The sequence below is a fragment of the Lepus europaeus genome, chromosome 21 (genome assembly GCF_033115175.1).
Source record: "Lepus europaeus isolate LE1 chromosome 21, mLepTim1.pri, whole genome shotgun sequence".
Lineage (NCBI taxonomy): Eukaryota > Metazoa > Chordata > Mammalia > Lagomorpha > Leporidae > Lepus > Lepus europaeus.
Genome location: NC_084847.1, coordinates 46094580 through 46109423, shown reverse-complemented (window position 1 = coordinate 46109423; position 14844 = coordinate 46094580). Strand labels below are relative to the sequence as shown.

Genomic DNA, 14844 nt, shown 5'->3' with positions numbered 1-14844 from the left:
TGTCACTCCTGAGCAAAGTATAATGAAAATGTACTACTGAAAATGCAAAATAATAGCATCTATAATGGTATAATTCTTTCAACAAAACTTTTTTTTATAAAAAACTTTATTATTTCTTTGAGAGGAAGAATGACAGAGAGGGAGAGAGATGAAAGAGAGAGAGAGAGAGAATCTTCCATCTGCTTGTTCTCTCCCCAGAGGGCAATAACTACTGGGTCTGGACCAGACTGAAACCCAGAGCAAGGAATATCATCTGGGTCTCCCTTGTGGGTGGCAGGGGCCCAAGTATTTGGGCCATCTTCTGCTGCTTTCCCAGGTGCATGAGCAGGGAGCTGGATTGGAAGTGGAGCAGCCAGGACTCTGATATGTGCCACAACGGTAGCCCCTCACCCCCCTTTTGCTGGGGCCCTCTTTAATAACAGAGAAGCCTGCCACTGCAACTGGCCTTTTTTTGCTTCATGGTTCCAGCTGGCTCTCATCATTGGACACTGGACTTTGACAGAAAACTTCCTGATGCAAAAATGGGAACTGCCCTGGCCTTTGCACTCTGTCTCCATAACTACTTCAGATTATAAACAGCAAAAGCCAAAGGCCAGGCTTATGTTACAAACCTCTACCATTTACAAAGGAGGAACCCTGGGCACTGATAGTACCACTAAGGAATTCTAGCCAACAATAAACGTCTGAGAAGTGACAATCAAGGAAGCTGACAGATCTTGCCAGGGAGCAGAGGAAGGGCAGAGAATTAAGAAAGGTCTCTAGGAATTACAGGGCTCTAAAGTAGCAAAGGGATTTTGTAGAAATCTTCTGAGTCACAGGGACCTCATTGGTGTCAATTCTTCCAGGACAGGCAATGACTCTCTAGCATGGAGATTTTTTTGTCTTTAGTCTACACAAGATAGAATCATTTTAATTCCCCTAAACAAGAAAAATGTTATCTCATTAAAAACCATCCTGATCCCTGTGTCTGAGTATCTCACATCTCTGCTGAGAAGAATTTAAAGACAGTATTTGGAATATCCAACTTTAAATTCAATCTCCAGCAAAAATGCCCAGTGACCCTTGATGTATGTGCTGATGCGTCATCCTGATTTTACATCTCGAAGTTAATTTGATCATATATGGAAACACACTGGGCTCAGAGTTGTGGGACAGTAGGTTCAGCTGCCGTTTATGATGCCGGTATCCCTTATCGGAGGCTGGTTCGAGTCCCAGCTGCTCTGCTTCTGATCCAGCTCCCTGCTAATGCACCTTGGAAAGCAGTGGAAAATGACCCAAATGCTTGGGTCCCTGACACCAATGTGGGAGAGCTGGACACAGTTCCAGGCTCCTGGCTTCTGCCTGGCTCAGCCTTAGCCATGTGGCCATTTGTGAGTGAACCAGTAGATGGAAGATCTCATTCTTCCTCTCTCTCTCTCCCACCCTTTTCTGTCACTCTGCCTTCCAAATAAATTTTAAAAATTTCCTCTCCTTTTTATTCTTTCTGAAGAGATTATTAGGCCTTGTACTACAATTCAAAGAATGCGGCTCAGAAGCAAGAATGAGGCCTCATAAATTTACAGCATGGGATAAAAAGAGGAAGAGACTTATGTTTGTAAAATCCAAGAACACAGTAAATCTGATGGTCCTCTTGGGAGAAAAAAGTAATTAGAGTGGTCCAAAGATCTAATTTTATTAAATCTGTAAGGCAATCTGGGTCTGTCAGATCATATGGATAATTTAGGAGGAGGAGGAGGTGAGGAGGGTGAAGGAGGAGAAAGCTATTGAGCAACACTGAATGTTCATCATGTACTGGGCATGCTGTATGCTGTGTGAGTTCCCCTTGTCACTGAGCTCAATGAATCCTGGCGATGAAACAAAGACAGACTTGCCCAACTTTTTTTTTTTTTGACAGGCAGAGTTAGAAAGAGAGAGAGAAAGGTCTTCCTTTTTCCGTTGATTCACCCCCCAAATGGCCACTACGGCTGGCGTGTCGTGGCTGGCGCGCTGCGCCGATCCAAAGCCAGGAGCCAGGTGCTTCTCCTGGTCTCCCATGTGGGTGCAGGGCTCAAGCACTTGGGCCATCCTCCACTGCACTCCCGGGCCACAGCAGAGAGCTGGACTGGAAGAGGAGCAACCTGGACAGAACCAGCACCCCAACTGGGACTAGCATTCAGGGTGTCAGTGCTGCAGGCGAAGGATTAGCCTAGTGAGCTGGTCACCCAGCCTACACCAACTTTTATTACCACCTCAGATAGCTGTGAAAGTAAACAATTGTCTATAATTGTTAAAGAGATAAGCCCCCAGATAAAGGTGTTTTACAACAAACAGGAGTCATTTCAAATAAAGACAACTTTATCTGAAGTGAAAAGTTTGCTTGTGAGTGAATGTCTCCAGGGAACTGCTACACAAGCCATGGAGACAATGACAATTTTCTGGGAGTGGGACTTTGAAAGAGTTCCAACTCTGTTATTCCCTTTCCCCAAGGCTTCTGGGAAGCTGGGTTCTACTATGAACAAGAGCTAATGGTTTTCAAGGCTACAGCAAGAATGGGGGAAGTCAGAATGGAATAGAACATGTTAACATCACAAACCTTGCAGTTCTGATATTTAGCCACGTTTTTGGTTAATTTTTCTAGGTAAGAAAAAGTAGATTCTGGGGCTGGTGCTGTGCTGTAATAGATTAAGTATCTGCCTGGGGTGCTGGCATCCCATATGGGTATGAGCCTGTGGCTCCACTTCCCATCCAGCTCCCTGCTGATGGCCTGGGAAAGCAGTAGAAGATGGCCCAAGTGCTTGGGCCCCTGCACCTGCAGGAGAGAAGAGGCTTCTGGTTCCTGGTTTAGGACTGGCCAGGCTCTGGCCACTGTGGCCATCTGGGGAATGAACCATAAAAAAGAAGAACCATAAACAAGAAGTGAGATGTTTAAATCTTAAACATGCTGGGGGCCAGTGCTGCAGCTCAGTGGCTTAAAGCCCCAGCCTGCAGCGCCAGCATCCTATATGGGGCCAATTCAAGCCCTGGCTGCTCCACTTCTGATCCAACTCCCTGCTAATGTGCCTGGGAAAGCAGCAGAGGATGGCTCAAGTACCTGGGCCCCTGCACCCACATGGGAGGCCAGGAAGGAGCTCCTGGCTCTGGATTGACTCAGTTCCAGCTGTTATAGCCATTTGGGGAGTGAACCAGCAGATGGAAGACAACTCTCTCTGTCTCTACCTCTCTCTCTGTAATTCTTTCAAATAAATAAAATGAATCTTTAAAAAAAATGCTGCAATATTTATCTTTTATATTAATTTCTATTTTAATTCCATTGTGTGCAGATATCACGCTCCATATGATTTCAATACTTTGTTGAATATAAAGAAATGGTGTTAAAGGAAATGAAAATGCAAATTAGCTTGTTTTAATCATTACACATTGTATGCATGTACTCCACAAATATGTACAGCTTAAAAAATTAAAAATATAAAGCAAAATTTAAAATATTTCATTGTACCTTGCTACACTGTCCAGCATAGGGCCATTGGGCAACTGGTCTGTGTTCTTGAAAAGAATCTATATTCCAAAGTTTCTGGCTGCAATGCTCTATTTCTGTAATTGCTATAGATACGTGGACATGCAGGATGAGGATGCTGCCTATCCTTCTGCGTCCCAGCTTACCACGTGACCCTTCCTCTACATGTGTTCCATTATCCACTGCTTTTATCAGACAAGACCAGTGGGTCCACCCACACTTGGACTGTGAACCTCCAAACCTGTGAGCTGAAATAAACTTTCTTCCTTCATGAGTAGCTTCTCTCAGGTATCTGTTACAGTGACAAAACACTAACAAGAGTAACAGAGATTATTTTCTCAATCCTTCAGATCTTTAATACTGCTACTGATTTTGATATCCTTGTTTTATCAGTCTGAAAAAAGCACATTAAACACCCACTATTACTCCTTGTGTTCTCTCATTTTTGAGCCCATGTTGCTGAGTATTTTGAAGTTTTGCATTCTTATATGGTTTTATATTCCAGGTATTATAATATTTTATTATTAGGAAATGCCCACTTGAATTAGTAGTGGATCTTGCCTTCAAGTATATCTTGACCAACAGAACTTGCTCATCTTTTCAAAGGTGAAACTTCAAAGTGTTTTTCATGTATTATCTCATATACTTACAGTGTCACCATGTATCATGAGTATAAATCCTTTTACAAATAGGGTAACTGGGCACTTAAAAGTTATCAGATAGGCAGCAGAAGATCCCATCAGGATTCAAACCCAGGTCTTTTCTAGCCCAGAGGCCAAGTTCTTTACTGCCTCACTTCCTGGCCTTCTCTTTTCAGTCCATCTAGATATACACATTTCTGAAACGCGAACTCTCAATTCAGACACATATTTTAAATTTAACACAAACGGACTATGCTAGGGAAAAAAACTTTCTATTGAAAAGATCAGATCATATTTAGAGTACAGCTTCATTTCACTGTAGCTGCTTTCTATAACCACGCGGAGCTAACACATACTAGAAAATGTTTTCATTAAAATGCATCCATCTCTTCAAACATTTATATGAAGAGCTATCCCGTTTATAAAGGTTCTCTCACCTATGTGAATGTCTTAGCAAAAATTAAAGAAAAGCAAACACAAAGCAAACAGAATAATAGAAACACAGGTAACAAGCAGGAGACAGGATGAAGTCATCACACCATTTCAGTGAAGAAGGGATCTAAAAGCAAATGTACACTGGGTGTCTCTGGGTGTGCGTGTGCAGAGCCTGAGAGTTAAATGTCAATCATGTCATCATTAAATGTCAAACACAGATCCGTCTTATGAAGAACCTGCTATCAGCAAGAGAGCTTTGAATTTGCAGTATGTACAAGAAAGAAAGCCACAAGATTTTAAAGGTAAATTTAAAACTAATATAAAATAGATCAGAACATTATGATAAATCAGGTAAGAGTCAAGATGAAGCCGAGAGTGAGTCAGTCCACAAACGGCTGTCAGTTTGACTCTAAACTCTCCAGCACGTTCACAGTGAGGGAGGGAGACTGAGGATGCGATGTTCACAGGATGAGGACGGTGTTCTCCGGTGCGGAACGCCCTCCTCAACAACGTCCTTGCCGACAGTGTTCAGAGGTCTGCTTTCTCCAAAGTCTCTATGGCATCACAGCACTGAGTGATTTATAAGAAGTTTATGGAGTGCTCTCCTGGAACACTGACAGTAGCTGTGCAGCACCTCTCTGCATGGTTGAATGCAATTGTAGCCTGTGTAGCATCTACAATCCCCACGTCTGCAGGGGTCAAGCAAACTACTTTTAAGGGAAAGGAAAGTTCTTTGTACATAAAAATGCAAATCAAGTCACCTGAGACACACAAGAATATTCTTTCTTTACTCAAAATGATAGGCTTTCCTCCATTTCCATTGGGTTAAATGGCATTTTCAGTCTATCTTTAATTATGTGAAAGGGTGACAGAAGGGGCAGGACTTGTGGTACAATGGTTAAGATGACGCTTGGGATGTCCACATCCCCTAGAGAAGTGGCTGGTTTGAGTCTTGGCTCCTTCACTTCTCACGCACTTTCCTGCTGATACGCAAGTGACAGCTCAAGTGCTTAAGTCTTTGCCACCCACACAGGAGACCCAGATAGAGTACCTGGCTCCTAACTGACCTGGGTCAACCCTGGCTTTTGAAGGCAGTTGGAGAATGAACCAGTGGATGGAAAATTTCCAGCTCTGACTCTTTCTCTTTGTCACTCTGTCTTCTGATTGAAATGAAAACAAACAACTCATCAAAAAACAAATGGTGACAGGAGTTTCTCTGCTTGTAAGATCATCCACACTGTAATTCCTCTGACAAGTATCAGATGATGCCCAGCCTTAGGGATGAGATGTGAAGACCGCAGCAAACCTGAAAGTCTCAAGTCCCTGTAAAAGCTAACTACAACTATTACCTGGCTGTTGACAATTCCTGCTGGGTCATCTTTTCGAAAGTCAGACTTCCTTGTGGCCAGTGCTATGGTATAGTGGGTGAAGTCACTGCCTGTGATACCAGCATCCTATATGGGCTGGAATCCCGGCTACTCCACTTCTAATCCAGTTTCCTGCTAATGTGCCTGGGAAAGCAGTAGAAGATAGGCCAAGTTCTTGGGCCCCTGCACCCTTGTAAGAGACCCGGAAGAAGCTCCTGGCTTTGGATCAGCCCAGCTCCGGCCAGTGCGGCCACTTGGGATGTGAACCAGTACAGGAAAGATCTGTTTCTCTCTCTCTCTAAATCTGCCTTTCAAATAAATAAATAAATCTTTTAAAAAAGTCAGAATTCCAGATTTTATGCAAAACCTCCTGATTTTGAATGTTCAAAATAATTTTTTAAGCTTGTTAAATATGGTGTAGGCAAAACAAAACCTACTTTGGATCTGGTGTCTCTGGGTTTGATGGCTCTGAGCTTGAGGGTTAGATGGATTACATACCCTTTTTGCCATTCACATAACTATAAATTTTTTTTCCAACAGAGTTGCTGAAAAGCACTAAGCCCCAGTAGGTACAGGGTTATGGTCCTGGACAAACACACTCATGTGCTCTGTGTATACTGCAAACATGGCCATAAATTCCTCCTTGTCCTACATCCCTATCCCCTGGCCCTGTAGATTTGAGTGCTCTTTCACTGACTGTATGCTCGGATGTGTAATTTGCTTTGCCCAACAGGAAATAGGCAAATAGAAGCAGAGGCTTGAAAAATGTTTGAGCACTGGAGCATATCTCCTCTTTCTGCTCTTTGAGATGCTACCATAAGTGATGAAGTCTAGAATAGTCTGCTGGAGGTTAGGAGGCCATGTGAACAGAGGCCCCAGTTGTCCCAACCAAGCCCATTATCAAACCCACCAGTCTGCAAACTGACAAGACACACGAGCAACCCTGGGACCAGCAAAGCCAAGATTAACAGACCTCCCAGGTAATCTGCAGAATTAGGAGCTAAATAAACGGCTGTTATTTGCAGTTTGAGGTGGGTTTTTCCAGCAAAAGGTAACTGATACATGCTAAAATGTGTCCATTCCATTCCTATCAAAAACATCATTATAAAAAACACTTGTTTAGGTGGATGTAAGAGGGCTTTTCCTCACCAGAAATAGCCTTTTCCTGTCCAGTCACCCCCAGTCTGAGTAACACTGTTGTATTTACATTCTTAACACTTGTATTCACTTCTGTGTTAACCTTGTAATAACCATTGCTACTCAAACAGTACAATGGCTTGCCCCCACAGCTGAGGTGTCTGCTGCCAGACTGCAATCACTAAAAAATGGGGTCCACATCACGCTGGCTCCATCCCAGTCCTGGAAGACCCTGCCCTGGGGGACAGTAGAAGAAAGGTCAGGCAAGGGGCACAGGCTTTGGCGTTGGAAGGGGGAAGCTAAGTGTCACTGAAAAGGCTGAGTCTGACCCAACGCTTACATGTGGGCCAAAGGAAGACCGACGGACAAGGTCAAGATTCCTCAGGAACACCAGAGTGTAGATGGTATTGCAGTTACTTAGGAGGAAAAAAAACCTTGTAAATTAAAAAAAAAAAAAAAAAAAAAAAGACTTAGTAAGCCACCCAACCACTGGGAGAGCGTTAGTACTTCCTAGTCTATGTTCAGAGATAAAATGGTTGCAAGAGGTCCACCTGATGCTGAATTCAATGAGCTGCCTCGCTGGAGAGAACTGCACTACGACCTCTGTGTTGTACTAGGTAATCTATAGCCTTGTTTTTCTCAAAGAAACTAACACATAAAAGACAAATGGCATTTAGAAACACATAGAAATAAGCAATACTATCTGCATTTAGAGAACTAGTTTTCTTTAAGTATTCTCTTGGGCGATGGGGAGGTGGCAGCTGAACAGCTCTTAGTTCAACTCCCAAAGGCCTCACCTCACATTAAGAAATTAATAGTTTAAAAGTGAGGCATAGGTGGGCACTGAGGCACAGCAGGTTAAGTTGCTGCTTGGGCTGCCTGCATCCCATACTGGAGTGCCTGGGATGGAGTCCCACCTCTGCTGAATCTGGAAGGCAGCAAACGATGGTGCAAGTGAACCTGAGCCCCTACACAGTGCGGCTGCTGGGCACAAATGCTGGACACCATCAGGGCCAGTTTCCCCCACTTCGCTTAAAGTTGTCTCGTCCGGCTTCTGTGATTGCAAATCGACCTCTCACTAAAATTAATTCATGGAATCTAGGGAGTGGTGCAGCTGGACCCTAGAAGGGCCCTGACCACAGATTCATGAGGTCATTTATCTCCTCCTACAGATAACATCTTGATGTTCAGCCTTGTCTTGGGGGGTTTCTTTTCCAAGAACCCTGGGCCTTCAGCAAAAAAGTAACAACTCCTGCACTCCCAGCCTGAATGTAGCCTAATTTGCCATCATCAAAATTCTCTAAACATGGTATTGCCAAGTAATCTATGTAGAGCCATGAGAACTGCAGAACAACCAGGTTCTTGGACACAAGTGGAACACATACCCCTTAACCCCAACTTTAATGTATAAGAACCTTTAGCCCTACCCCTGGAGTGCCCAGAGCTATCCAACAGTTGTCCAGTTCCATGCTCTGTGTTTTACAATAAGCACATACCTTCTTCTACTACCCTAGTGACATTAATAAGTTTGATGTTCATAGGGTAAGTGGATCCAGTTTTGGGGGCTCTATAGCAGTTTGGGGGCTCCAACCAGTTTGGGGGTGTTCTACAATATAACTACATGGGTTCCTGCCACCCATGTGGAGACCCAAATGGGAATTTTTGGCTCCTGGCTTCAGCCTGGCCCAGCCATGGCTGTTGTATGTGTTTGGGAAAGTGAACCAACAGATGTGAGGCTTCTCTTTTTGTTGCTCTGCCATTCAAATAAAGAGAACTTTAAAAAATAAAGCAGAGGCAATCTCAAAAAACTATTTGTTTTGTTATTCTGTGCTCCAGGTTTTCTGAATCTTTGAGTTTTTAAAAATATTTATTCATTTATTTGGACGGCGCCGTGGCTTAACAGGCTAATCCTCCACCTTGCAGCGCCGGCACCCCAGGTTCTAGTCCCGGTTGGGGCACCGGATTCTATCCCAGTTGCCCCTCTTTCAGGCCAGCTCTCTGCTATGGCCCGGGAAGGCAGTGGAGGATGGTCCAAGTGCTTGGGCCCTGCACTCGCATGGGAGACCAGGAGAAGCACCTGGCTCCTGGCTTCGGATCAGTGAGATGTGCCGGCCGCAGCGGCCATTGGAGGGTGAACCAACGGCAAAGGAAGACCTTTCTCTCTGTCTCTCTCTCTCACTATCCACTCTGCCTGTTTAAAAAAAAAAAAAAAAAAAAAAAAGCTTTCTCTTAAAAAAAAAATTTATTCATTTATTTGTAAGTTAAGAGTGACAGAAGGGAGAGGAGAGTGAGAGAGAGAGAGAGATTCCCTAAATGCTCCCAACAGCCAGGGCTGGGCCAGGCAGAAGCCAGGAGCCTGGAATTTCTTCTGGCTCTCCCATATGGGTGACAGGGACCCAATATTTGGGCTATCTTCTACTGCCTTCCCAGAGATGTTAGAAGGGAGCTGGATCAGAAGCAGGGCCCCCAGGACTCAAACTGGCACTCTGACAAGGGAAGCAGGTGTTTCAAGTGGTGGCTTAACTAACTGTGCCACAGCACCCAACCCTGAAGCTTCTAGTTTTATGACATATGACAGTAGCTGGTGTATGGCAACCCTCACTGCTCTTAGTTTTAAGGCTTTTTTTTTGGTGTGTTTTTGTTTTTTTTTCCTAAACTAGTCATTCCTTCACAGGGGACTGGTTCCAGGATCCCACACAGACACCAGAATCTGCAGATGCTCAAGTCCTTGCACAAAATGTCGCAGTAGGTGCATACAACCTACACACATCCTCCCGTACACTTTACAATCACCTCTCGATGACTTCCACTGCATAATGCAGTGTAAATGCTGCGTAAGAGCACTGTTTAGGGAGTAATGTGATGTTCAGTACAGGCACGGTCTTTTGTGTCCAAATATTCTCCATCTACACAGTACCATCCGCAGATACAGAAGGAGGACTTGACGCACATCTTCCACTGGAGCAGGATGAGCATAGGTGGGTTGCCTTACGTGTAGGACTGCCCCCTGTCCCCTGTGAGCTCCCTTTTGGGCTCACACATCCTTCCAAGCCAGCAGGACTGCCCTGCTTCAGAGAGACACACAGCACAAGAGTATGCTCTTCAGCCCCTTCCCATGACTCTCAGGAACAAATTCTTCCAGGACTCTAGCAAAACCTGGGTTTTGTTTTTGTCTAAATCTGGAGAGGTATTTCAACAGATTCCGAACACGCAAATTCTCTGACATCCAGGCATTGAATGACTGCTTTCTACTTAGTCTCTCCTGTGTCCAAAAAAGGATATAATTTAAAGGGGGCAGCAACCCAGCTTCTAATCCTCTTTTCCTGAACCTTGGCACCCTTAAGATTAGGATCTTTGGTGAGGCTTGAAGAATGAAAGAAGCAGAAAGGGTAGCAGGCACTGTGGTGTACCAGATTAAGCCACTGCATGGGAAATGTGCATCCTACAGCACAGCGACCAGGTTCAAGTCTCACTTCCACTGCAATCCACACTCCTGTTAATGTGCACCCTGGGAGGAGGCAGATGACAGCTTCGTTACGTGGGTCCCTGTCACCCCACATACGAGATCTGGATGCTGTTCCGGGTTCTTGGTTTTAGCCTGGCCCAACCTCAGCTATTGGAGGCACTTGGAGAGTGAATGGAATCTCTCTCTCTCTCTCTCTCTCTCTACCTTTCAAGCCAATGAAGCTAAAAAATAAACAAGAAAAAAATCCACAAAAGGGGGCAGGCATTTGGCATAGCAGTTAATATGATGCTTAAGATGCCTGCCTCCCAAGTCAGGGTGCCCAGTTTTGAGTTCTGGCTCCACTTAGGATTCCAGCTTCCTGCTAATGTACACCCTGAGAAGCAGCAGGTGATGGCTCAAGTACTTGGGCATCTGCCACTCACATGGAAGAACTAGTCTGAGTTTCAGCTCCTGGCCTTTTTTTTTTTTAAAGATTTATTTATTTATTTGAAAGGCAGGGAGAGAGAGAGAGAGAGAGAGAGAGAGAGATTTCTTCCATCTGCTAGTTAACTCCCCAAATGGCCTCAGTGGCTGGAGGTGGCTGGTCTAAAGCCAGGAGCCAGGAACTTCTTCCAGGTCTCTCATTTGGGTGGCAGGAGTACAAGGACTGAGGCCATATTTTATTTTATATTTTATTTATTATTGTATTGTATTGTGTTGTATTTATTTGACAGGTAGAGCTGTAGACAGTGAGAGGGAGAAACAGAAAGAAAGCTCTTCCATCCGAACATAGCAATGGCTGGAGCTGGGCTGATCCGAAGTCAGGAGCCTCCTCCAGGTCTCCCACGCAGGTGCAGAGGCCCCAGGACCTGGGCCATCTTCCACTGCTTTCCCAGGCCACCAGCAGAAAGCTGCATCAGAAGAAGAGCAGCCAGGACTAGAACCGGCACCCATATGAGATGCCGGCACCACAGGCAGAGGATTAACCTACTGCGCCATAGTGCCGGCCCCTGAGGGCATCTTCTGATGCTTTCCCAGACACATCAGCAAGGACCTGGATCAGAAGCTGAGCAGCAGGGACTTGAACAGGCACCCGTAAGTGATGCCAGCGTCACAGCGGGTGGCCCTACCTGTTGTGCCACAATGCTTGTACCCCAGCTCCTTGCTTTGACCTGGTCTAGTGCCTATTGGTGTGGTCATTTGGGGGAGTGGGCCAGCAGATGGAAGTGGTCTCTGCCTCTGTGTCTTTGAAATAAAATGAAAGTAATTTATTGAAATTTTAATGAAAACTGTTTTTTAGATAAATAAGAAATATATTTTTCCTAAGGATTCTTTCTTTTATTTATTTATTTATTTGAAAGGCAGAGTTACAGAGAGGAGGAGAGCGGGGAGAGAGAGGGAGAGGGAGGGGAGAGGAGGAAGAGGGGAGGGAGAGAGGGAGAGAGAGACAGAGAGAGAGAGAGAGAGAGAGAGACAGAGAAAGAAAGAAAGGAAGAAAGAAAGAAAGAAAGAGAGAGAGAAAGAGAGAGAGAATCTTCCATCCGTTGATTCACTCCACAAAAGGCCGCAACGGCCAGAACTGTGCCAATCTAAAGCCAGGAGGCAGGAGCATCCTCTGGGTCTCTCACATGGGTGCAGTGTCCAAGGACTTAGGCCATCTTCTACTGCTTTCCCAGGCCATAGCAGAGAGTTGGACTGGAAGTAGAGCAGCCGGGACTCGAACCGGTGCCCACATGGGATGCTGGCACTGTAGGAGGCAGCTTTACCTGCTACACCACAGTGCCGGCTCTGCATTCTTTCATTTCTAATTATTCCTTACGGAATGGAGCCCTTCCATTTTTACATGCTTGTGTTCAAGATCTGAGAAAATTGCTTCCAATCATGTCTACACAGATAACCCCTCTCCAAGTCATCCAAGCCAACCTGGTCACTTCCATTCAAGCCTGAGCCTTGCTAACAGGATATCCTCCACTGTTATGGGCCCTTAATGCTAGGAGTTATCATGGCTGAACTCTCAGAGTAAGCAAGCAGTCCTCAGCCTCGGTGCCTTCTCAGAGTCACACAGTTTACAAATCTTATCTCCTAGGCTTCAGCAATATCTTTTTTAAAGACTCCTCCTTCTCACTGTCTTATTTCCAGCCTCAAAACTCTTACTTAAACAAACTAAAAGCAGCTTCATCTAGTTTCCTGCTTCTACTACCTCCCATTTTTCCCATGCAAGCAGATTAATCTGCAGGAAGCAAGATCTTCCTGAAGAAGAGCAACTGAAGGCCTCCACATTCTACCCCTAACCTTTCAAACCTGACTTCTTTTTTTTTTTTTTTTCTACTTTTTTTTTTTTTTTTTTGACAGGCAGAGTGGACAGTGAGAGAGAGAGAGAGAGACAGAGAGAAAGGTCTTCCTTTTGCCGTTGGTTCACCCTCTAATGGCCGCCGCGGTAGCGCGCTGCGGCCGGCGCACCGCGCTGATCCGATGGCAGGAGCCAGGTGCTTCTCCTGGTCTCCCATGGGGTGCAGGACCCAAGGACTTGGGCCATCCTCCACTGCACTCCCTGGCCACAGCAGAGAGCTGGCCTGGAAGAGGGGCAACCGGGACAGGATCGGTGCCCCGACCGGGACTAGAACCCGGTGTGCCGGCGCCGCAAGGCGGAGGATTAGCCTGTTGAGCCACGGCGCCGGCTCAAACCTGACTTCTAACTGCTGCTCCACATTCTGTGACCCAAATGAACTGCAGGAGGATGCTTCAAAAAGCTCATGGAAAGTGTAATTAAAAGATAAGTCAGAGGCCACTGCTGTTGTGTAACAGGTTAAGCTGCTGCCTACAATGCCCCCATCCCATATGGGCACCAGCTCAAGTCCCAGCTTTTCCACTTCTGATCCAGCTCTCTGCTATGGCCTGGGAAAACAGTGGAAGATGGCCTAAGTCCTTTGGTCCCTACACCCACACGGGAGACCTGTAAGAAGCTCCTGGTTCCTGGCTTTGGCAGCCATTTGGGGAGTAAACCAGTGGATAGAAGAGTTCTCTCTCTCTCTCTCTCTCTCTCTCTCTCTCTCTCTTTCTCTGTGACTCTGCCTTTCAAATAAATAAAATAATTTTTATAAGAAGGGTAAGTTTATTCTGGAGCAAAATTTTGAAATCCTTTCATACTAAGAATATTCAAAACTCTCATGAAAATATGTATTATAAAAAAAACACTTTGCACAGACTTCAAAAAAATTTTGTGGTAAAACAAGCACCTCTATAAAGATTTTTTTTTTAATTAACTTACTTTATTTGAGAGGAAGAAAGAGATAGAGAGGGATCTCCCACCCACTGGTTCACTCCTCAAATGACCAGGAGCCAGGGACTCAATTCAGGCCTCCAACATGAGTGGCAGGGACCCATCACCAGCTGCCTCCCAGGGTCCACCTCAGTGGGAAGACAGAATCATGAGTGGAGTGGAGCCAGGACTCCAACACAGTGATGTCTCATCCCCTCTGCCACATGCCTGCCCCCACACTTATCTTTTAATTCCATTTATTCATGAATTTATTAAAGACTGTATTTATACAATAGCTCACAATCATCCTAACTCCATGTCTTTCTTGGGAGGTTCTTCATTTAAAAAAATACAGTTTTCTATCTCACCAAGTACCAATCCCAGCCATATTTTAAAATTGAAATTAGATGACAGCTTCTCCAGAAGTTTTATCTTGCTTCTCCCACTTGGAAAATTTTATAAAAATTGCATTCTTTTGAATTTCCCCAGCAATTTATATTTGTGTCTATTGTTTTAACCAATGTTATCTTTCCTAATAGAATGGATTATGAAGAACAGGATCATGTCTGCCTCCCAAAGGCCAATATATGTATGTAGTAAGTAACGGACAAATCCTCTCTGAGTGCATTATTAAGGCCTATTAGTTTTTCTCTGGAGTCAACCACAGACCCACACAGCATATTTCCGTAGGCTGAACTACTCACCGGATTTCCATGGGGAACTGTGCATTTGTGACCAGGAAACTGGAGATTTTGCACTGGTGGAGAAGCTTTAGAAAGCTGTTGATTTCTGGATACATTATCGGCTCTCCCACAAGGGACAGTGCACAGTGCTTCACCTCCATTCCTTCTTCAAAGCGCTCTGCTTTGACACCTGGCACCCCTGGAGGACACAAGACAGAGCAACCAGCTAAGCAAGACACCACACATGCAGAGGACGCCACTTAACGTTTTTTCTTAATGATTCTTTGATCAGAGAGAGCAAAGTCATTTTTGATACTGGTCAAAGGATACTAAGCAGGGGCAGGGTGGGTGGGTACCAGAATTAGGAAGTCAGAAAAATCAGTC

General features: G+C 44.9%; 1 protein-coding gene across 3 annotated transcripts in view; it reads right to left on the bottom strand.

The window, feature by feature from the left end:
* The window catches only part of LOC133750638 (S-adenosyl-L-methionine-dependent tRNA 4-demethylwyosine synthase TYW1), a 221777-nt gene that overhangs the window by 105416 nt on the left and 101517 nt on the right, over nt 1-14844 (bottom strand). For all 3 annotated transcript variants that reach the window (XM_062180247.1, XM_062180248.1, XM_062180246.1), the window contains exon 12: nt 14482-14659. In XM_062180247.1, the coding sequence (XP_062036231.1) occupies nt 14482-14659 (178 nt within the window). The remainder of the gene's footprint in view (nt 1-14481; nt 14660-14844) is intronic.